Source organism: Panthera leo, chromosome B2 (genome assembly GCF_018350215.1).
Source record: "Panthera leo isolate Ple1 chromosome B2, P.leo_Ple1_pat1.1, whole genome shotgun sequence".
Taxonomy (NCBI): Eukaryota; Metazoa; Chordata; class Mammalia; order Carnivora; family Felidae; genus Panthera; species Panthera leo.
In genome coordinates this window covers 15,077,419-15,101,387 of record NC_056683.1, presented here as the reverse complement: position 1 = coordinate 15,101,387, position 23,969 = coordinate 15,077,419, and the positions used below count along the sequence as shown (strand labels likewise).

At 42.2% G+C, this 23,969-nt stretch overlaps 1 protein-coding gene across 1 annotated transcript in view; it reads right to left on the bottom strand.

Moving 5' to 3' along the window:
• The window catches only part of RANBP9 (RAN binding protein 9), an 89,984-nt gene that overhangs the window by 6,138 nt on the left and 59,877 nt on the right, over nucleotides 1–23,969 (bottom strand). Inside the window, exons 6-12 of the mRNA XM_042937870.1 lie at nucleotides 18,423–18,607; nucleotides 15,636–15,748; nucleotides 14,180–14,288; nucleotides 11,515–11,705; nucleotides 10,217–10,361; nucleotides 6,763–6,884; nucleotides 4,958–5,109 (exon numbers count right to left, since the gene is read on the bottom strand). Coding sequence (XP_042793804.1) covers nucleotides 4,958–5,109; nucleotides 6,763–6,884; nucleotides 10,217–10,361; nucleotides 11,515–11,705; nucleotides 14,180–14,288; nucleotides 15,636–15,748; nucleotides 18,423–18,607 — 1,017 coding nt within the window. The remainder of the gene's footprint in view (nucleotides 1–4,957; nucleotides 5,110–6,762; nucleotides 6,885–10,216; nucleotides 10,362–11,514; nucleotides 11,706–14,179; nucleotides 14,289–15,635; nucleotides 15,749–18,422; nucleotides 18,608–23,969) is intronic.

Sequence of the window (23,969 nt, the reverse complement as noted above, 5' to 3'; positions counted from 1 at the left end):
CTGCCAATCTAAATATCAAGATGAAGAAAGGCTAAAATTTAGCTCCAATATTTTCAAAACAATGGAGTATTATTGCACACAGCTGCCAGACCCTGAGGACACAGAGAGCAATCACCAGGACCTAGTCATTGTGCCAAGAACCCACGCGGTCTTACGGCGAAGTCAGACATGTAAATAAACAATGGACAGGGTACTGCTTATGAACATGCAGTATTTTGTGTCACGTGTCACAGTCCCAGAGAGACCCAAAGTACGTGGAAACAGGCTGAGAGAAAGAAAGGCACGGACGGAGCCAGAGGTAAGGGGGGTTAGATCCTAAAATGTCCCCAAAGGCTTAAATTTTTTTTTTTTCCAATACGACAATGGAGTTTTAAATGGAGGACTGATGTGGGTAAGACTTGACTTCAGCAGGATCCCACCGCAGCACAATGGAACAGGCTTGGAAGTCAGGTGAAGCTATAAGCAAGAAAACTAATAAAACCTTAAAAGAAGAAGAAGAAGAAAAAAAAAGGCTTATGCCACCAGGTTCCCTGAATATCTACAACTTTTCCTTTTCAAAGGGAGTGAAATCAGGGCAGCAACATTAATGTTTTAAATCCTGCAGTAAAACCTAATTGATGGTGATGACCAAAGAAATGCAAACAAGCGATTTTAAGGTCTGAGCTTGAAGTCACTAAAGCAGACTAACACAGGAGTACGTCCGGCACTTTCCTTTACTACTGCTGTAAGCTGGGGGAAGGTTTCTGGAAAACAGTATAGCAATATATAGGAAAAGCCACGATAATCCCAAGCTTTGACTCAATCATTCTCTTTCCAGGACTCTATCCCGTGTTGTAATTTTAAGGAACAAAGACGCATGTATAAAGGCATTCACTAAAGCATCTGAATAAAAGCAAAAAATTGAATAAAGCAACGCTTAAATGAACTGACACAGCAACTCAAGAGAGTAGCGTGTAGCCATTTAAAAAGAACTAATGCACAGAAACTGGGAGTACATTTTTAGGACAATGACAACACCACAAAATGGTATACTTACTACGTGAAATATACACACGGGGGATTTAAGGCACAAAACTAAAACTCTGAGGCGTGGGATCGTGGGTTACTTTTCACTTAAAAAAAACAGATCTCAGTGGGAATAACTTCTGAGGCAAACGTGACATCATTCAGGTAGGATTCTCAAACTGTACTTGTAGTTGGCTTAAAATCTGCAGCAGTTTCTAAACAGGGCTGGTCTTAAGTGGTTCTGTTTTGGCTTCAACTGCCAGCCGGGGCTGCTCCTTCGTGTGCGACTCCACGGTCCCTCCGGCCAGAGCCTCAGGACGCAGCTCCGGAACAAACTCAGGTAGCTGTCTGACGAGCCACTGGCAGGTGTAGGGAGGTGAGGAACAGAGAACAGGAGAAGAGGAAAGGAAGACAGAGAACTGGGAAAGGTCAAGGCAAACGGGCGCTGCAGGACGCCCTGCCCCTCCCACCCATTTGTACGGCACACGGGCCACCCCAGGCTCTGCACGAGGCCTGCTCCCCAGGACCCTGGGAAGCAGAATACAGGAAAGCATTTAGGGAACTCTTAGCTTCACATTTAAAGGAATCTTTCTCTCTACAGATGCCTGTGTGATTCAGATGCTTACGCGGATCCACACAAAATTAAAGATAAAAATCACCCACTACAATCACACGTGCCCTGAAATGAAAAATGAAAGGGGATAATTTCTAAACCTTCTCAACGATGACAAAAAAAAACCACCTCTTCACGTTGTCCTCAAACCCTCCAGCTGTTCTTCGGGGACTTGTAACTTGGATCAGTCAGTCATCTTGTCCCCACGTGGATCAAGATAAGTTTGGGGAATGGGAAGGAAGGAGTTCAGAATATTAAGAAAGTCTCTTAAAGTAGTAGTTGGCATGTGCTTAGAAGTCAGAAGTGCAAAATCAAAGCCATCCACACTCTTTAGATGAGGAAGATGAATTACATCTTCACATAATTCAATATATAATCAAGGACTATCTTTGAGAAGAGGCCACATCAATGCCATTTTCTCAGCTTATGCACATCAGCATCAAAGACAGTAAGCTGATTAAGTGAAATCTTACATTCTGAAAGGCACTACATAAATCACATTCCTTCATCATGCACAATTAGCATAAAGTTTTAACAAGAAAACAGTCAAGATGACCTAGCGTAAAAAAGCACGTGAATTCTTAGAAACATTCCGTATCCCCAAATATCCCCTAAAACAGCAGTTCTCAAAGTACAGTCCAGAAACACTGGGTTCAATCTAAGATCCTTGCAGGAGGTCCCGGAACGTCAACGCTGTTTTCGTAATAAAACTGAGAAAACCCTCTCTCGCCTCACCCTCACTCTCATTCCCTCCCGGCCACACAGCGGGGTTTCCGGGGGCCATGGGGCCGGTGACAGTGACAGCACAGCACATCGAGTGCACAGGTAGGGACGAGAATCCAACTTCCCCTCCATTAAGCCTGGCAAATGTAAAGCGATGCCATTCTTCGGATGTTTCTGGAAGTTATTTTTCGTAAAAATATTCAACGGATCCAGGATTATTGGTCAGGAGATTAATCATTTGTTTTAATTTCTAGTAGGGTAAATATCAATAAACAGAACCCATATAAACAAAACTCTTAATAAACATTCATGAATAGCGAGGTGCCATGTGCACTGGATATATTTAAAGGGGGAGGAGTTAGGTAAAGACCTAGTCTGACCTCAAGGAATTCTGCACCTTATAGGGCAAACGTGGGCAGCCATATTCCTAATATATCAGTGTCTGGCTTTAATTTATTGTTTTTTTTTTTTTTTTTTTTTTTTTTTTTTTTTTTTTTAACGTTTATTTATTTTTGAGACAGAGAGAGACAGAGCATGAACGGGGGAGGGGCAGAGAGAGAGGGAGACACAGAATTGGAAGCAGGCTCCAGGCTCTGAGCCATCAGCCCAGAGCCCGACGCGGGGCTCGAACTCACGGACCGCGAGATCGTGAGCTGAGCTGAAGTCGGCCGCTTAACCGACTGAGCCACCCAGGCGCCCCTATTGTTGTTTTTTTTAAACTTCAGTATAATTAACACACGGCATTAGAATAGTTTCAGGTGCACAATATGGTGATTCAACAATTCTACACATTACCCAGTGCTCCTCACAAGTGCGCTCCTTGATCCCCATCACCTGTTTCACCCATTCCCCAGCCCCCTCCCCTCTGGCAACCAGCAGTGTGTGTTCTCTAGAGTTAAGAGTCTTTTTCTGGTCAGTTTTCTTTATTTCTTAAATTCCACATATGTGTGAAATCGTGTGGTATTTGTCTTTCTCCAACTTATTTCACTTAGCAGAATACGAAGTCCATCCATGTTGTCACAAATGCCAAGATTTCGTTCTTTTTTATGGCTGAGTAACATTCGTGTGTGTGTGTGTGTGTGTCCCACTTCTTTATCCATTCACCGGTCGGTGGACACTTGGGCTGCTTCCCTAATTTGGCTGTTGTAGACAATGCTGCTGCTATAAACACAGGGGTGCATGGATCTTTTAGAATTACTGTTTTCATATTCTTTGGGTAAATACCCAGGAGTGGAATTACTGAATCATATGGTAATTCTATTTTTAATTTTTTGGGAAATCTCCAAACCGTTTTCACAGTGGCTGCACCAGTTTGCGGTCCCACCAAGCGATTTGACATTTTAAATGAAAAACTGTTTAAATTACATATTCCACCAATTTTATTTAGCATAAAAATCATAATTAACTACTTCTTTTTTTTTTTTTTGGATAGCTCAGGGTCGCCACCAGAAACCGCAGTTGTGAGATCCAGCGGGTGAAGTACCGCGTAGAGCAAATACACCGCTGCTCCCGTCGCAGCCCCCGACGCTACAAGACCGCACGCCGTAACTGGCGATGTACGTGGGTGGCTCCTTCACCCACCATCCTAGGCTGAGCAGGTGGTGTTCCGTCTACACAGGCACCGTACGGAGGCTCCGGTGCAGGTAGCCGTTTGAGTTTTGGCTGCTTTTAGGCCGCGTTTGGTGCTGCTAGGTGGTGCTGACTGTGGCGCTGAGGCTCAGTTTGGGTCAGGAAGGGCTGGCAGAAGCCTTGCTCCTGCCACTGCACCCCAGCATCGGTCTCAGGGCCACAGCACACGCGTCTCTCCTCTTAAACACGCAGGAGAAAATGTTGCTAACGGATCACCTTTGAGCCCAAGCTGATGCAGGATTACAAAAAAAATGCAACAGCTAGGTTAACATGTCATAGACTTACAGGGCTGTTGGGACTTACGCGAGTACGAAAAAAAAACCCTCTTGGAGTCTTAACATCTCTACAACTAACAGCAACGGCGACTTAAGGGAGGGAAAAACTCCATCCGCAACTGACACGCAAACTTGTGACCACCGTACTAAACTGCTGAAGTCCTAGCCATCTTACCATCTATCATGCGCATCAATCCAGAAGAGATCTGAAAATGTATTTTATCTATCTGGGGTTGTGAAAGTGCCTCGGCAATCACTGTCATAATGAAAGCCACGTAGTACACGTTCAATCTGCTGCAGCCCTGAGCAGCGTTTATGGAAATAAAAATATCGCAAATTTATAGTTTTATCAGCAAACTCGCATGTCTCCTAATAAGTCTGCCAATTTTACAGCTAAGAAAATTACAGTAGGTCGACAAAGGGCATAAAACGCTGACAGGCGGCAGAACTGGGACTGAATCCCTACCTTTATTGATTTATTAAGTAGCCTTCATGCCCAGCACAGAGTCCAACGCGGGGCTTGAACTCACGACCCTGAGACCAAGAGCTGAGCTGAGATAAAGAGTCGGGTGCTTAACTGAGCCACCCAGGTGCCCTGAATCCATCCTTTTTACCTGAAGTCCAACAAGAATTCCTAGTGCTCAGTGCTTTACAAAATTAAATTTTAGTTCCTCTGACACATCAACAATTTTTCAAGGAAAAACAAATCTACCTTCAACATTTTTTTATTTGCTGTGTTCTTGCCACATTCTCTCCTCAGCTGTTCACTCATGGCTTGTAGCTCTCTTCCAAAGTGAATCATTCTTTCTATGGCGGCTTGACTTCCTCCACACAACTGGCGTCTTAACTGACTCGAATCAACTTCTGTAAGCAAAACAAACGAGTATTTTACTTTCTTATTAAATGGAGTGCCAGGGAGAAATGAACATCAGTTGCTTACAACATTTTGTACGTTTCATTTAGTAATTACTACCTAATAGTTTATTTAAATATGCGGTTTTCTTTCTCACTTAATAGGAAACATTGCAGCTAAAAGGTATACTTTATCTAGGTCTCAAGAATCTAGGCTCTACTCTCCAGCACGCAGGTCAAAGTCCGTCGAAATCGTCTCCATTTAGGATGCCCCTGGTATATCAGGGAAAAGTGTAGAAGAAGTTAAGCACAATTCTCTAAAACTTCATTAAGCAGCATTAAGGAGACAACAGCACTGCCACTCCAGCTACTCTGACACAGAGCAGAGATGGAAAAAAAGGACTCCTCCAGGTGAAAAGCTAAATGACTCCAATAAAAACACAGAAGACACCAGGGAATCGCAGGATTAATTACACACTTTGAGAAAATAATTGTTTAGTATATATCTTGGTTGACAATAACCGCTGATCAATAACGTAACTGTATGAATCCCTAATAACATATAAATTACTAACGATGACAATCCTTAACATTCACTAAGCACTTCCTTTGTGCCTACTAGCTTTTCACAAATTAGCCCATTTAAGCTTCACAGTGGCCTATGAGGCGGTTGCTATTATTACCACACCCATTTTACAGATGAAGAAACTGAGGCACTGTGCTCTTAAGTAACTTGAGCAAGGTCACACAGCTTGTAAATGGCAGTTGCAGAATTCAAATCCAGGTCATCTGGCTCCAGAACTCTCAATCACCATGCTCTGATTATACTCTGAATGTTGAGGGTGCTGCTATCTGATAGAAGAAAACTAGGCTGGCCTTCCCAACTATACCCCTTGCTGGAAAAATGGATTTTACACTGAACACATAATCCTCAACAACAGTCCTCAGTAAGGACCCTTTAACTCCCAAATACTCAGAAATCTAATGTTGCCATCGAATTCAGGCAAAAAAGCATTTTGAAGCTCCAATCATTTTCATTCTCCAATCGATGGGAAAGTTTGCTGATGGTTTAACATTATGGGTACAATTTACTATGCAAGTTACCAACAAAACAAAACTATGCGTGCTAATGTACCTTTCAGCCACATAATTCTGGGGGGGCCTGGGGGAGGGAGAGGGAAGGGGGGGGTCATACTGAAGCACCTACTATGTGCCAGGCACTGAACTATTCATAGTCACAAATATTCACATTAAACGAACTTAAGAAATTGATTCGAATTTATAAAATCAGCTGTACCCATTTGGCCTTCACTGGCTATACTGAAGCCAGTGTAAAAACGTTCATTTCCCCAACCCCAAGTGTCCTAAAAGACAGTTAACGCTAGTAAGAGTACGGCTGCATCAACGCCAGCACCAAGTTGAGCCGAAGACAGTCCGGCACAGAAAACCGGCTGGAACTTAACTTCAGAAGGCACTGGAAAGCACCGCGCCCTGCAGCAGCCCGCGCTCACGAGGCAGTTTACGGGATATGTGCTCTTGTCAAATCCAATGGCACATACATCGCTAAGCGTGATTTGTGCTCATCAGCTGTGAATCAATACAAGTAAAAGCATAACCTTGTAGTCACCATTTTTTATTAAAAACGTAAGAAATATCACTGCAGACCCATTTCGGTGTCACAGTCTTCCATTTCGTGGTCATGTTTAGAGCTACCATTTAGGAAGCCGTTGGATGAAGTCTCTCCAACCCCATTGGAGTAGTGCTCTGTCTCCATATCCACATCATTACTGGAAATAAAGAAGAAACACCTAACTTTAGAAATCACATCCTCGCAGCGTAGTTTAAAATCAATTCCTACTCCTAGCCTCCTCATAGACTGACTTCATAGGGCGACAGCAGTCTGCAAAAACAAGGTATTTGGTTCTATCCTGAATGTCTTCAGAGCCAGTAGGTAGCCGACTCGCAACAAAGCCGTACTCCTGGAAGGAGGAAAACAGCGTACGTCCTAAAATGCAGCGGTTTCCTGACTCTATATCCGTACGGACACACTCCTTTTCACATACGTCTCACCGTGTTTCCAGGTCAGATCCGCACTTGGTTCTGTGTTCATCAGCTCTTGCCCCCGGGTGCCCCAGCCTCACGCCGCTCGCATTTCGAGCAGCCAGGGCAAAAAAGGGGAAAACTACCCCGTCGAAACAAACCATTCCCCGACCCCACTTCACCTTTCTCGTGCCCTCATCTTCATCCCTTCTAGGACGAGGTTTTCTTTAAGTGGCCCGGACGGGGTGGCATCTGTCCTCACCACTCAGAAACACAGCCTCCCACCAAGGTGAACGGTGATCTGGAAGACCACTCTGGCTCGCCCTCTCACACCCCGGCCAGCCCCCACCGCGATTCTTCTCTCGCAGGCTTTCTCGCTGGCTACAGAATCTAAAAAGCACTGCTAAATCCTCATTTTAAAAATGTGATTTTGGGTATTTAGGTTGCTCCTCATTTTCCCTCAGGTCACATCTACTGAAGAACAGCCCCGTGCCAGTAACTGGGTCTGGACACACTGAACTTGTGGGCGCGCGCACCCGCCCTACGAACGGCAAACGCCTCCTCTTGAAGACTTCTCCAGTGACGATCCAGGCAGGGATTATACGGCCCAGAAGGAACGCGTGATGACAGTGTAGGAAATATTTAAATGAAAATGCACTTTTCTCATTAAAAAAGCAACTATATTCATTCGTAGGAAAAAAACAACACCGAACGCAGACGGTGTTGCAAAACGCGCTCTGCACACACACCACCAGAGGTAACCGCTGGTAGCACCTCGGGGTCAGTGCGTGAGTTTAAGTGTGTGCGTGTGAGAGCATTGCCTCCATCGGTGAGACGTGTAAGGCAAAAAGACACAGATCTGGGAAGAAGGGGGCAAGGGCCCCAGGATGACTCCATCAGGCAGAAAAGCTCGCGGACTGTATCTTGATGAGCTTTGACAACGAGAAGAAAAATCAAACTTTAAAAAATAATGTTTAATGTAATGGAAATTGTTGAGATCATAGCTCTTAGTGATCTTAATATACTAACACTTGTTTCTTTCTTTTTTTTTGACAATTCAATTCGGTATTTGGGAGGGATCCTTTCATTCAACACACACTTAAGAGCCTCTGAGCCCACACTGTGTGTTGCGGGCTAAGGTTACAATGAGACGGCCTCCGCCCTCCAGGGGCCAACAGAGGACCCACTGGGAGGGAGCCACCACCTTTGGTGGGGATGTCACAAGGAAATCATCCTGGGAATGACAAGTGAACTCAGTTTTACAGCCGGCTGAGAGGAGGGGAGGAGGGAGGGCGGAGGGAGCAGTGTTGCAGATGGGGCAGCAGGGGAGGGGGGTGCTGTATAATAGAAAAAGCACACGACTGGAAGTCAGGAATCCTGGGACGCAGTCACTGTTCTGCAACTTACTAGCCACGAATTATTGACGTGTATTGTTGACAACAACAAAATATCGCTTACTTTTCTGGTTTGGGCTCTCCATCTGTACAATGTTTTAATAGTTAGTACCACCCTCGCTACTTCGCAATAGGGCTGTAAGGAAAGCCTTCAGCAACTACAAAGGAACTGCTACCGTGTAACGGTTCCGGGCACTTCACAAGCTCACTTTCTTCGTCCGTACGGCACACAGAAGATGCTGTCGCCAAACCCTTCCGGTGAGCTTGCTTCCCTGAACGCAGGTAACAACAGGTCTCTTTAGCAACTTCCTTGCCATGAGGAGGTATTTCAGAGAAAAACCCACAAACTGCCCGAATTGCCCCCGGTCCTGCCACAAACAATGGCAGAAGCCTCTACCGAGAACAAAGTGCTAACGTGCTATATATAAAGCACATACGCACGCACACACCCATATTCCAGACAGAATTTTCAGCACGACACAGTCCTCTAACCTACTTTCCACTATGTCATTTCTACCGTGAAAGACAACCCGAACCTCCTCCGTACAAGACGGAGTTTTTTCCTACTCTTCTCCTACCACTTCTGTGGACCACCATTATGACCTGTATACACCACACGCCATTACTTCGGCAGGCTGGCGCTTGGGATAGATCATCTTGATACTCTCATTATTCTCCTGATTCGCAATACTGATTCTCACACATACGCCTTTCTCCAGAATCCTATTTCCCATGTCAAAAGTCAGATCCCATCCTCTCTCCTTCGGTGAGAAAGTTTTGCACTGATGAACGTTATTCCCCCCCAGATGGGGTGTGACCAAACAATTCATGTTGTAAGACCAAACCAACCTCAAGTTGATAAAATCTACACATCATTTTTCATGTGTATTATTTGTTTATCATGCCACTAGTCCTGAACCAAAGTGAATTCAGATGCTGGATGATCTGGGCAGGCTGATTTCGTAAGAACTCGTATTCAAATGATTACATTTCGTGAACCTCGAGGTTCGTGAATATTCAACCCGAATATATGTGACAGGACGGTGACACACACATCTCTTCTCTCCCAGCTCTCTGAAGCCGGAGACCAGGCCCGGCAGAATGTCTGACATCCGACAGGTCCTCAGCACTGGCTCATGGTACGCTTACTAAATGGCCGAAGGTCCCTCTGCTGCTACAAGCAAGCCCCGCCCCCTAATGTCAGGCTTTCAAAAAAGATTCTTTGTCAAGTTAGTTACCTGGAATTCAGAAAACCTGATGCACATCTACACCAAAAAACCCACACGGAGAGAAAAAGACAGTTGTAAACATACCATACGTTACTTCTAGAGAGTAAATGAACGACTGGGACTTAACCCGGAAATACAGGCACAGCATTACGTGACCACGTGTACAGGCCGCTGCCCACAGGAAGCCCAGAGGCAAGGAGTCCGGTGTGTATGCTTACAGCCCGGCAGAGGGAAAAGGTGATGCGCAGCACGACGAAGGAGCAGAGGAAAAGAGGCTGCCGGCCCCCGGGAGACCGGAGAGTTTGGGACTCACTCCTCACCCTTTTGTTCTCTGAGGACCTGGGAGCGCCCAGACCCCCTATGGACGATCTAATTCAAGTTCTCCAAATGATTAAAAATGACGACACAAATAATTAGGCTGCTTATAGTAATGTAAAAGCTAGGGAGATCACATACCTGGTGAAGTTATTAACTTGCTGTGATCGTGACATGTTTATACTGTTCAGTTCTGGTACATTCAAGTTGGATGACTGGTGTTTACTATGGCAATAGGATTGATGTGCTTTATTTGAGATCACACCATTACTACAACTTTCAAAACCTGGGGAAAAACAAGAAAAAGAGGCATGAAAACAGAAACAAACACCAACTTACTGGTCAGCTGTAACGACTATATGCCCATATTCTGATCTTGCATTTAAAACTTTTATAACGTGGCAGAGTCCATGCATTGCTTAAAAAGGAAACATAACTTCTTTGAAAGGACAGACGGATATTAATTGTGGGCTGTAATTATCATCTCCTCTAACATTTACTGAAGGCTTAATTATGGATCTTATTTAATCCCCCAAGCTCCCCCATGAGGCCTGTGTTCTCATCGCTCCCATTTAATGCACGAATACACTGAGGCCAAGAAGTCGTCTGGGCCCGAGTGAATGTATGAAATTCAAGAGGGGAGGTGGCGAAGGGTACAAACGTGGGAATCACACGCACTGCACAGGATGGTGATGTAAATAAACCGAGAGGTGGTAATGTAGAAAGGTGCATGCCGACTGAGAAAGAGCAAAGGTGTTACTCTATGAAAGGAAAGAGGATGTGACTTTTGCTTTAGAAGGTTAAATGTACAGAGGAAAGAGACCACGTTGGGAAGAACAGAATGAGAGAGACCAGCAGAGGAAGACTAAGGAAGGCTGGAAATAAACCTGTAGAAGTGATGTCCTCGAAGGCAGGAAAGGAGAGAATTTTAGTTCCTAGAACACCAAAAGCCTGAGAGACTATGACCGGTGAGCCCAGAGAGGGACGTGAGAAAATGAAGCGGGCAGAGCAGAGGCCCGGTGGGGAAAGAAAGAGAAAGCAGCCGGCCCAGCTAGCGTGGGGATAGGTGGCCAAAGCCGCCACGGCCACGGCACCACCTTCACGTTTATATGGGATTAGAACACACGGGTTACCTTTTACCTTTACCAAATATCTACTGATTTACTTTCTAGAGACAGCTCGAATGTCGACTTTGGCTTACGAAGATCTGCTAATAATCCATTCTCAGAAACAGCTCTGCTTCAAGTCACCTTCTGGTACTAAAAACACACGAGTCCGATCCACTTACAATTTTCCTTCCAGAACAGCGCCGAGGTCAAGTATGTGCATGTGCAAAACAGCTATGTGGAAACGTCCATGTTTCAAAAAATTTTCATTTTGGTTCAAAACTACAAAGAAGGGCAAACACTTCAAAGTAACGTCGTAAGACTGAGTCTCACCAGAAAAATGTGCGCTGCTTCCTTTGCCTGGTGCTAAGCTGTGGATGCTCGATCCGTGACTGGGGCTCATGCTCGGGCTACTGAAAGGTCGAGGGCTGACAGGGTAACTGTCCTGAGATTTTGGACTCCGGCCTCCCAGACATCGTACTTCACTATCTGTACCATTCACCATTTCTATAAACTGACGCACTCTAGAAAGATAAGAGACAAATTTACTTAGGTCATTTTCAAATTTTTTTTTTTTTATGTTTCTTCATTTTTGAAAGACAGAGAGAGACAGAGCACAAGCAGGGGAGGGGCAGAGGGAGAGGGAGACACAGAATCCGCAGCAGGCTCCAGGCTCCGAGCTGTCAGCACAGAGCCCGACACAGGGCTCGAACTCACAGACCACGAGATCATGACCTGAGCCGAAGCCGGACGCTCAACTGACTGAGCCACCCAGGCGCCCCTACTTAGGTCATTTTCAAAGAGCAGTTTGTTTAGTAGCAACAACAGATCTCTGAAAGGAAATACCTTATGGACTTGTATCTATCAGTAGGTGTGGTCTTTAGATAGTGTGCTAAAAACACTACATGTAGTTTCATACACTGTACTGCTTAGAATAATTTAAAAATTTCCGGAAAAACCAGAGTATAAAGCAAAACACACTCTCTCTCCTTTAATTAAGATTTACTAAGAGGGACGCCTGGGTGGTTCAGTCGGTTAAGCGTCCGGCTTCGGCTCAGGTCATGATCTCACGTCTCGTGAGTCCAAGCCCCGCGTCGGGCTCTGTGCTGACAGCTCGGAGCCTGGAGCCTGCTTCCGATTCTGTGTCTCCCTCTTTCTCTGCCCCTCTCCTGCTTGCACTCTCTCAAAAATAAACAAACATTAAAAAAAAAATTAAAAAAAAAAAAAAAAAGATTCACTAAGAAAATGAAGGAGTCCATAGCTTAAAATCAGAAGACCTCATTTTTGAAGCTAAAAATAGTTTAATCAAATAATATTCGCATTTGGCGGCAAGTCAGATGGCGTGCAAGAACACGATACGCTTTCGTGTACACATCACGTAGACGAAGCGCCTTGCTCCACGCTCTTCCTCACTGCAACTCCCATCTGCAACCTCTTAACCAAAATGTGCCACAGTTAAAATTTTACTCTTAAGCAAAACAATTCTGACATTGGCTTACAAAGGAAGGGTTTCTGGTGGGGCGCCTGGGTGGCTCAGCCGGTTAAATGTCCGACTCTTGATTTTGGCTCAGGTCATGATCTCAGGGTCATGGGATCGAAGCCTGCAAAGGTCGAGCTCTGTGCTGGGCACGGAGTCTGCTTGGAATTCTCTCTCTCCCTCTGCCCCCCGCCCCCGCCACCGGCTCACTCTCTCTCTCAAAAAAAAGAAAAACAAACACAAAGGGCGTCTGGTACTTAGAGAGTTGAAATATTAGGCTTAATAACACCTGAATTTTAAAATAACAAAGATCCATAACACCAATAAAAAAGAAACGCCAAATCATGATGGCTATTAAAACAAAAGCTGCAGAAACCAAGTGTCGGCAGGATGTGGGGACACCAGGACTCTTGCATACCACTGGCTGAGACTGTAAAATGGTGCAGGGCTACAGAGCTCTAAGGATTAATCTCAAAAAGTGAAACAGATTTATCACAGGTTCAACAATCCCACTTCTGGGTATATACCCCGAAGAGCTGGAAGCAGGGACCCCGCACAGATATTCGTACACCACCCCTGTTCACAGCAGCGTTATTCACAAGAACCAAAGTGGAAGCGACCCAAATGTCTATCAATTGTTCAGCTTCAAAAGGAGGGAAACTGACACATGCTATATAACATGGATGGGTTTTGAGGACAATAGGCTGGGAGAAATGAGCCAGTTACAGGAACAGACACTGTTACGCTTTCTTTTATCTGAGGCGCCCAGAGCAGCCAAATTTAAATTCACAGAAACAGAAAGTAAAATGGTGGTTGCTGGGAGGCAGGGAAGGGAGAAATGGGGACTTCCAAGTTTCCATCTGGGATAATGAAGAAAGTTCTAGAGGTGGATGACGGGTGACGATCAGAACAACGTGACTCCACTTAATACTACGCAACTGCACGGGGTGCCTGGGTGGCTCCGACGGTTAAGCGTCGGTCGGGCTTTTGATTCTGGCTCAGGTCATGATCTCACGGTTCGTGAACACGAGCCCTGCGTCGGGCTCTGCACTGACAGGGCGGAGCCTGCTTGGGACTCTCTCTCCCCCACTCCTTCTGCCCCCCACCCCCACCGGTGCACGTGCATGCTCTCTCAAAATAAACTTAAAGCAAAAATACTACAGAAGTGCACGTGCAAAAATGGCAAACGTTACGTATATTTTACCACAGCTTTCGAAATGACACAGACTTACAATAAGGTACTCTGCAGGAAGAAAAACAGATATCCACCTTCTAACTACAATTTTAACATTTTTAAACATATAGCTAGCACCACAGAAGAGCAGAAACATAGCAAGAGATGCCATCTGCTTATAATCCTACCACAAAAGTGTTTTTTACAAACGGTTATGGAGACGTGCTGTATCACAGAATTATATGTAAATACCTGACACGAGGTGAAACAAAAACTATTAAAACATGAAAACAATTCTGATTATACATAACACACACACACAATAACGTTTTGTTGAACAAACTCACTTTAACGTGAAAAGGAGATTAGGATTTCTTTCAAGTAAACTTGGGTATAACTGTTGTGTTGTTTCAATGGCTTCTCCCATTCTTCCTGCTAACACCAATTTCTGAATTCCTATTTAGAAAAAGAAGGTAAAAGATTAATTTTTTAAGAGTAGAAACATAAACTTAGTGGACCGTCAAAAAAGGAGTTAGTCAAAAAAAGTATTTAAATTACGGTGATTAACTTCCATTTCTTTTTTTGTTTTAAATTCATAGTTTCTATCAGGCAATCAAGGAACAATTTCAGACACATTAAAAAATTAGAAAAACAAGTACTTTCATAAACTATTTCTAAAAATCACGAACTAATATACAAGTAATACAAAAAAACATCTGTGAAGCATTACTGAAGTTTTAAACACGAAGATTAAAAGCAGGGACGTGTTTACGGCATACAGTGTGATGCTGGCTTCACGGAATCCTCAAGCCCCAACTCTTCAACTTACACACTAAATACGTCAGCTTCTATCTAATATGCCAATCATATCTCAGTAGAGTGTTGTGTTTTTTTTTTTTAAAGACCATAGCAAACATTAAAGACGTAATATTCAAAATGCCTTATCAAACGTGATAACCTTTTGAACCCAGTACTGAGAGAAGGTAGCCTTGGAGTAAAGTCTGAATTCAACATTCACTGAGTGTTCCCCGCTGTCAGGTAAGCTGTTCAATTACATGATGGGCACACAAAAAAAGTGATCGTCTCCGGTTTGCCAGAGCTTAAACACAGCGAGAAAGACAGACAAGCCTACAGTTGGTGACAACACAATGGAGTAAGTGTTCTTATAGCAGCGCGACCTATAAAAACATCGCTTTCACCCATCACGTTGTTTCGATGCCTAGGGTCTCATCAAGCCACCCCCTCCCCGGTGGACTTAGCTGCGCCACTGTCACTTAGGAGGCTAACTGTGGGAGCGACACACTGACGTGCCCCTGGTAGCCTGGGCCGACAGCTCTGGCCACAGCACCGGCACCCGGGCAGTACAACGGAAGACCAATACTACCTTAAGGTTAGCGAGCGATTTGAATGCAAAGGTTTACATTGCTTTGTACGTATTATCTCTGCTAGTCTCTAATCATGGGATTACTTTACCAACTACAAAAAAAAAAAAAAAAAAATTTTTTTTTGTTTAATGTTTACTTCCTAAAAGCTAATGCAAACATTTTTAAAGAAAAAATGGTAAACATTCCTTATAAAACTTTCTCCAAAATTCTTTCTACGTCCGGAACGCTAACCCAGTCTTACGTGAGTGTTTTTTAAGGTGGTCTTCAAAAATGTCAGTGAAAATAAATTTCAGAGGCATCCATTTTAAGTTAATATATTTGAAAAGATCTTAGTTTAAAAAATATAATTTCTAAAAATTGATATAACCAAACCTATAATCTGAAAACAAGTGTTATCCATGCACCACAGGGTCCTTACTTTGTCTATTCTTAATGGAAGCTAATTCTTCTAGAACGGTCTGGTCTGTAGATCTGGCAAAGGCCTCTGCTGTGGCACAGTACCCATGGTGGACTAAATAAGATGAAACCATTCTTAAAATAAAAAGAAGAAACACACATCTTTTAGTCAAGAGAATACAGGCTTCATACTACAAGTTATATAAAACAAGATCTACTCTGATGTTACAAAACCAACCTATTCCCTTGAAACCAGGCTTTAAGAACCTCCACTTTAAAGTTAAAAAAAAAAAAAAAAAGTCATTTTGTTCTATTCATGTCATATTTCCAACAAGGCAGCTGCAAATCCCATGTGAAGAGTGCTCTCCCTAGGAGTAACTACCACTAGAGAGGCAAGGACATTATACAGCTCTTGATTCTTGGCTCCCCGTTATCCCCGGGGCCTTTCCTACGATTCCCATCCTTATATTCAATCCCACTAACCGTAATTTCGGTTTCATCTTTACTGCATGGCTTATCCCAGTGAAGTGTTAGCATTTTATAAAATACAGTAATTTTTAAATAACAGATTAACTCTTTGTGTTGTGTGGAGCTCGACTCCTTTCTCTGCTCCTCAGTTACAAGAGATGGGGTCACAGGAGGTGAACACAAGAAACGCTAAGGTGAACCTGAGAATCTTCCAGAACAAAGTCTCTGAGGGCGATTCTACTAATCAATGAGAAACTGCCCTTCTAATCTAAATCTATTAGTATGACTGTACACACAAAAAACTGACTCAGCTGTGATTTACATGGAAGTGCCATACTTCCAAAGAACAAGTGTACTTTTTAAAAGGCCATCAAGCGGTCAAAACACATTTACATCTAATCACAAAAGGTTACAAAAACTTGACTCAACAATATTAACCCAAATAACCAATATATCCAAGTATTCAACTCCTAAGCCTGCCTCCATCTGGCACTACTGAGGCCCTATCAAAATGGGGAAGGAAGCTGTGGTTCCGGAAGGAGGGACTGGGGGGCAGAGGGGCAAATCTCCAAGAAACAAGATTTTTCATTTTAATTCATCTAATTGGTCAAATTAATTTCAAAGGGTAGGGAAGAACTGTTTTAAATGGACCCCCTAGGAGGTCATGGTGAGTGTCACTTGTGTAAAGGACTTGGTGGCGGTGAGGGTCCTCACTGGACTCTGACCACAGAATTAAGATAAACAAGGTTTCCTCTCCTCTACTACTCCCCTGCAAGGATGCTCAGCGGCACCCATTTTTAAAGCATGAAAGGGAGGTGACCCCGGGACAGCAACCCATCTGAGCTCTAACTCATGGTGACCACGAGGCGTTCAGCCAGACTTCACTGCTGGCTCAAGTGTGCCGGCAAAGACTACCGGTGGAGAGCTTCTGTGATACCAGATGGTAACAGCTCCAAGGAAGAAGCATGTTTTCCAAATTACCATCATGTCTTCCAATCACTATCTTCTCCAAAAAACACACACACAAAATTTCATTGTATCTTTAAGTTTACAACTGTTCAAAGCAATTACACAGACATTTAAGACACACTGTCGGATAGATGGTATCTCCAAGCCTTTGCTATTTTCTTGGGTGAGATGACAGCAGTGAAAATGACTATTTAAATTCACTGGTACTTAGTTTTTAAGTCTGTACCATTTCAAGCTTTCAGAGCTACCGTTTAGTGCTACTGACACCCAGGTGTCATCTCTAGCCTTTTCACAAAGGTACAGTCTACAGAGTTGACTGTCACAGGACTTGCATTTTCCTGCTGACTTCCATAATGAAATCCTCTTTTTTCATAAAGGAGTTAAGATACAGGTTGTTCAGTTTAGAGTACTTTTACTGACACCCATTGTTTGCTGCTACCCATTCTGTATCATCCTAAATCCTAAGTATCAATCCTGCATTTAGGAATCCTCACTCCATAGTCTCAACTCTTTGATCTTCATTCTTTTTGCTTCCTCTTAAATGTCTAATGAGAACATATAAAAGTAAATTGCATTAAAAATAATTAGATTTTTAAAAATTCCTGCCATAGAATGCTTTTGGTCAGATTTTCCTATTTAGAACAGAGGCAATTATAGCCTCCCTGAATCTCCACGAAAAATAGTAAATATTTAGCACAACAGGAATCCTAGTAAGCAAAAGTAGCTGGTATTATTCTGACAGAGTAACCCACACACTGGAAAAATTGAGTCAAAACTTGAAATACAAAATGTACATCCCAAGTGTGTATTCCAGTACATTAACTATACCATTATTTTAACTGGATTATTTTTTTTAGCCCCATAAATATGTGAACCGGACACAGCCAAGTTCATGTCCAAAAACCACGAATTATACAACCTAAATTATCTTCCTGAATTTGTCTTTTGCGTTGGCACTATTAACAACAGAATCAAGTAGCCTATGGAAATCATTAAATCCTATTACTGAGGATAGCAAATGAACGAACCCAAGCTATCTAGTGTCACTTTATTTTGTCCTCCAAATCAGTAAGACCAGATACGAAATTATTTTTAATCGCTTAAGCAGAGTGAATTACTTTTTATAGAGATTAAAATATCATCACTACATTAAAATTATTAGGATATATAAAAAATATTTTTAATTAAGAAAAGTAAATTACTTTTTATAGAGATTTAAATGTAATCAATGATACACTAAAATTATTAGGATAGAAATGAGATTAAAATGCTTCAATAAATATTCTTTCATACTAGAAGAATGTTTCATAAATATATATATATATTTTTTTTTTTTTTTTTGAATAACGTCCATTCAAACTTCCTCACTTACTTTTGTATCATGGTCTGCCATTCGCCTTCCCGATCTCCAATAGGAAACCGGTCTATCTGTGCCTGGATTTTGGTTCTCCACTCTCGCATATAGTCTTCTATATCAAACACGAAAGGATGCTGCCCGAAATTGGCATCCACGACTTCTCCTGGTGTTTGGAGCCCCACGGTGGGATATAAATTTGGCTGTAAGACAACACATTTCACTAGCATCTATCTAACTGTTTTAAAGACTCAGTCATTCTTTCAAATGCTACCTTTCAGAATTTTACTTCTTGAATAGTTTAAAATCTCAATCAAAACCAGCAGAGAAAGAAAATCAGCTAAAGACAAATAAAAGTAAGCAAATAATCGAAGTGAGACCATATGCTCGACAAAAAGTAGCACTTCCTATAATCTAATCATCAAGAGAAAGTCTAAAGCCACCTAAAGCACCTGTTTTATTCAGAGACCATGTGGCATTATACTTCTAATAAGCAAAAACGTAAGTCTTGCTTTTAAGAACATGTCACATACTAGTTACACATTAATTCAAGTGTAAACACGTTAATTCGGATTTATGCTTTCATATAGGATACGTCTGATGCATTTTCTAGAGACTCCATGAGAAGACTAGTTACTGTACAACTCTATCGGGGCAGGCGCCACTTGAAGTTTACCGATTTCATTTCTCTGTGCATTGGGCATGCCATTATAAAGGGACGGTGGTGAGAACTTAATTATAAGCAAAACACACAGTGCCATTAAGAGTGGGGTTCTCTGTATAAAAATAAAAGACTCAAATGCACACGTTTCGGGAGCGGAAAGGGATTTCGATGATCAAATTCACAGAGAAATGCATTCAGATCTATTCCAAGATTCTGAAGCTAAACAATCAAGTTTAATAGCTTCAAGTATGCAAAAAATACAGGAATCCTTCTGGGTCTATCACTAGTTGTCATACCTAAAGGGCGGATGAATTACTGAATGTCTACTAAATAGCAGGGTTTAAGCACAATAATAATCCTGTGAAATAATTATTATTTGCATTACAAAGATAAAGAAAGTGAGGTTTGGGGTAAATTAACTTGCTCATGGTATGCATCACGACACAGGAGGGACTGGAGCACAGATTAATCTGACAACAAATCCACACTTAGTTTTACTTTAGTTTTAACTCCAAGGCTTACTTCATCTTTATTCTCTGTATTTATGCCTTATTTCTTTGCTTTAATGGTTATCACAAATATTTTCACTACAAAATTGGATAAAGATTAAGAGCGGATAATTTGGATGTGAATTTAAGATGCTTAGATATATTTCACAGCAAAAAGCTGAGAGGATGTATTTAACAACAACTCATCGATGATCAAGCAACCAAAATCAGAAACAAAGGGAATACTGTGTCAAAATACCGAGGAACAGAATTGCACTGGATTCGGGAAATAAATGGTGATGCGATGTATGCAAATGCCCGGATTCCAGATCAACCAAACCGGCAAGTGTTTACAATTTTAAGCCAGAGATAAGGGAGACACTTGTTCCAGCCCTCTCATTTCACCCCCCGGGAAACTGAGACCCAGGGAGTGGCAGCACACATCTCTGAATGAGACACATAAAAAAAGGGACGCAAGCCTCTCCACTTTTGGCACACGATTCTTTCCACTGAACTCCAGAACCAAACTTTGACATACCTTAAAACAAAAGTATATAAAGCCAAAGACTGTTCATACAGGCAACAACAGAGTGAAAGGCAATCCCATTTGTCAAGCAGAATGTGATTCTGACATTCAGCACTGCCCAGAGACGCTTTAAAAGGGGTGTGCTAATCTAAATTTTCCTGGCGAACTCGGGAAAATAATCATATCAACACTAGAAAAGAAAATCAACATTCAGAAATACTCTGATAAAATTGTGCCATAACACAGATTAAGACTTCCCTATGACAAAACATGCCATAAACGTCAAGACAATAGACTTTATGGGGAAAAAAATCTGCTACACATGTAAGAATCAACATTCCCAATGTAAACAATATTCTCAAGATACGGGACAAAGATTAAAAGGCCAACTCAATTGTTTTTAAAGTGGTGACAGCTATACGCGCAATTTGCAGAAGAAATGTCAAATAACAATGAAAATATGAAGAGACACTTAACCTCACTGGCCTTCCTAGGATACAAATTAAAACAAGAAGAATTTTTTGCACATTAGATTAAGATTTTAAAAGCTAAGAATACCCAATGCTGATGAAGGTTGAGACAGTAAACCCTCTCATCCACTGTGCACAGCAATGTAAAAGGATATCATCTTTTAAGAAAGAAATTTGGCAAAATCTATTAAAACTGACAGAGCAATTTCACTTTTAAGAATTAAATCCTACAGAGAAACAAACATAACGCCCTGAAGCATTATTTTAATGGAAAAACATTAAAAAGAATGTCCATTCACAAGTGGTATTACATACCACATTCATCGAAACTCAGACTCCGATAATTGTAAGACATACCATCATTTTATGTCTAAGAAAAAACACTTCCAATTAAATGTGGCAGGCCACAGATTCTAAGATGCACCCCCATTTTATAAAAGTCAAAACAGAAGGGTGCCTGGGTGGCTCAGTCGGTTAAGCATCTGGCTTCGGCTCAGGTCATGATCTCACAGGTTCGTGAGCTCGAGCCCCACACTGGGCTCTGTGTTGACGTGCGGGGCCTACTTGGGATTCTCTCTCTCTTCCTCTCTCTCTGCCCCTCCCCCACTCATTCTCCCTCTCAAAAAGAAACAAACTTAAAAAAATAAGTGTCAAAATATGAAAAAATGTGCATCTCAGAAATCGTGGTAGCGCATCATACAATAAGATATCAAAAGCAAGCAAAAAACAAGAGTAAAAAATTTGTATGCTGACACAGAAAGACGTTATATTCCTAAATGCAGAAAAGCAAGCTAGAGACTAGTACATAAACTATGACCTCACCTCTGCTGTAAACATTTAAATAATGGACATACTGGCTAACCTAAATTCAGAAACAGACCTGGAAGGATATATATTCAATGCAGCCATCATGTCTAAACAGGCTGGAATTTCGAGAAACTTCTCTTTTGTACCCTTTCTGTATTTACAAACATTTATTATTCAAATACTTAACACTGTGTATTACTTCTGTAATCAGGACGTGATAAAAAACTAGAAGTGGTAAAGTCAGTTGGATTCAATGAAAAGTAACAGTATTTTTTATACCGCTTACTCAACTTCAAACCTGAAGAACTGAGGAGAAAGGAATGGCTTAAGTGGCTAAACTATACATTATAAAAAAAAAAAAATCTAATAGATAACTTGCTGGACTACAGGTTTCTAAAAACAGAATGTAGCAACACAACAGTTTTCAGTATGGTCACTGAGCTGTGCAACCATCACCACTACTTAATTTTATGACATTTTTATCACTAGCAGTCACCTCCTGCTCCCCATCCTGTAACCCCTGACCGCCACTCATCTACTTCCTGACCGTATGCAGCTGCCTATTCTGGACGTTTCACACAAACAGGATTCATACAATACGTGGTCTTTTGTGACCGTCTTCGCTCATTTAGCAAAATGCTTTCAAGGTTCTTCCATGATACAGCATGAATCTAGGTTGTGGATTTATGTAAAACAATGTTTTCTAGGAAACTTAACACATTAAAAAAAAAAGATCACCCCTTCTCATGTAGAATCAGACAAAAATGAAAATAAGTCTCTACGAAGAGAAACATAGATCTCATAATTTCTATTAACGTATTAAAGATAAAGATATTAAAAATAATATTCAAAAACTAAATACACACACAAAATCAAATTCAGTAGCATAATCTTGTTCTAAAGATGTTTTCTAATGAAAAGAAATGAAATGAAAAGAAACAAAAAGAATAATGTTATCTATAAAAAGTGGATTTCAAATCAGCCTAAAGAGCTGGAAAATAGCATCATTTTAAATGAGGACAGCTTCTATAACAAAAAAGAAAGAATTTATGTAATCCCAAAGTGAAATTAGTTTATAGATGGATATTTTTCCAACAGGTGAGGTGAGCTGGGGAAGAAAGATTATTCTGGAAAAGATGTAATGTAGGGTTTTCAGAGCCATGTAAACACCCTAGGTTCCATGATAAATGGAACACAGTCTAGATAAACTTTTTTTTTCTGTAAATACACTCTCTACCAGGATTTAATGCTACAGCTGGCCAGTGAGAGATCACAGGGAGAGAACACAGAAATACTTCTTTGGTGGGGCCCTTAAGGGAAAGATTCACTTTTCCTTTCCTTTTCAAGGAGCGGAATGCTGTGCTGCATGTGGAAGTCCCAGCAGATCTCAGAATCCTAAGAATAAAAGGCTCTCAGAACCACTATATTGAAACAAAACAAAACAAAACAAAACAAAACTTGTAACACTACCCTAACTACCACTTTACCCGCTGTTGGTAAAAAGTTACCACCAGCTAATTATAGACAAGGCAAGAAACATAACCAGTGATTCTAAAATGGGACAAAAATAACCAGAAGGCAACACAAAAATAGTCAACATGTCTACAACCGGCGAGTCTTTTCCAAATTGTCACCACTCATGAAAGTGAGGAACAAGAGCTCATAAAACATCTGCTTGTTCCGACAAGTTGGTTCTACTTACTTTGGGTCACAAAGAGGAAAAAACGCCCCCAAACACCCAACCAGCCGAACCCTTTGGCCAACTGCAAATGAAACTCAAGTGTTGCCCGAAGCCTCTGCGATGGTTCTGAGCCACACTGACCTGCGTGCCAGCATCCACACCTGCACCCCACCCCTGGCCCCTCCACAGATGCTCTTCTCTGCAGCCTCCCCTCCACGAGTCATGTGATCCCCAGCTTGTCCACTCACGGTGTACCTCTCCCTTTATGTTAACTTGTTTGGCTGTTCCTGAATCATTCTCACCAGCAAATAAACATCCTAGTAAATCAAAAAATCCTTCACTGCTCCCACCTCTGCCACCAGCCACGACAACCCACTTGTTTCCTCCCTAGTGCAGTCAAATTCTCCACCAGGTTGTCCGTACTCTGTGATTCCCCTCCTCCTATTCTCTCTTAAACCCTTTCCAATGAGGATTTCCCCGTCACTCAGTCGACTGAAACTTTGTCAAAGTCACCAGCGACCTCCACTCTGCTTAAATCCGCCGGTCAATTCTCAGCCCTTAGCTTACGGGATCTATCGCATGGGCATCTGACACAGCTGCTGACTCCTTCCTTCTAGAGAGGTTTTCTTCACGTGGCTTTGTGGACACACTCGCTTCTAAGTCTTCCTCCTACCTCACCCGTTGCTCCGTCTCAATCTCCCTTTGCCGCTCCCATCTCTTCTCCCAAACATGCATGCCCCTTCTTCTCTGCCTACACACACTCCCTTGTTGACGTCACAGTCTCGTGACTTTACATTTACATACTGAAATGCCAAAGACTCCCAAGTTTTCGTCCCCAGCTCAGATCATGCTCTTGAACGCTGTATACCTGGCAAGTCCATTTCACTTTTCCAAAGCTGAACGCCAGATCCACCCCCACTCAAAGCCTG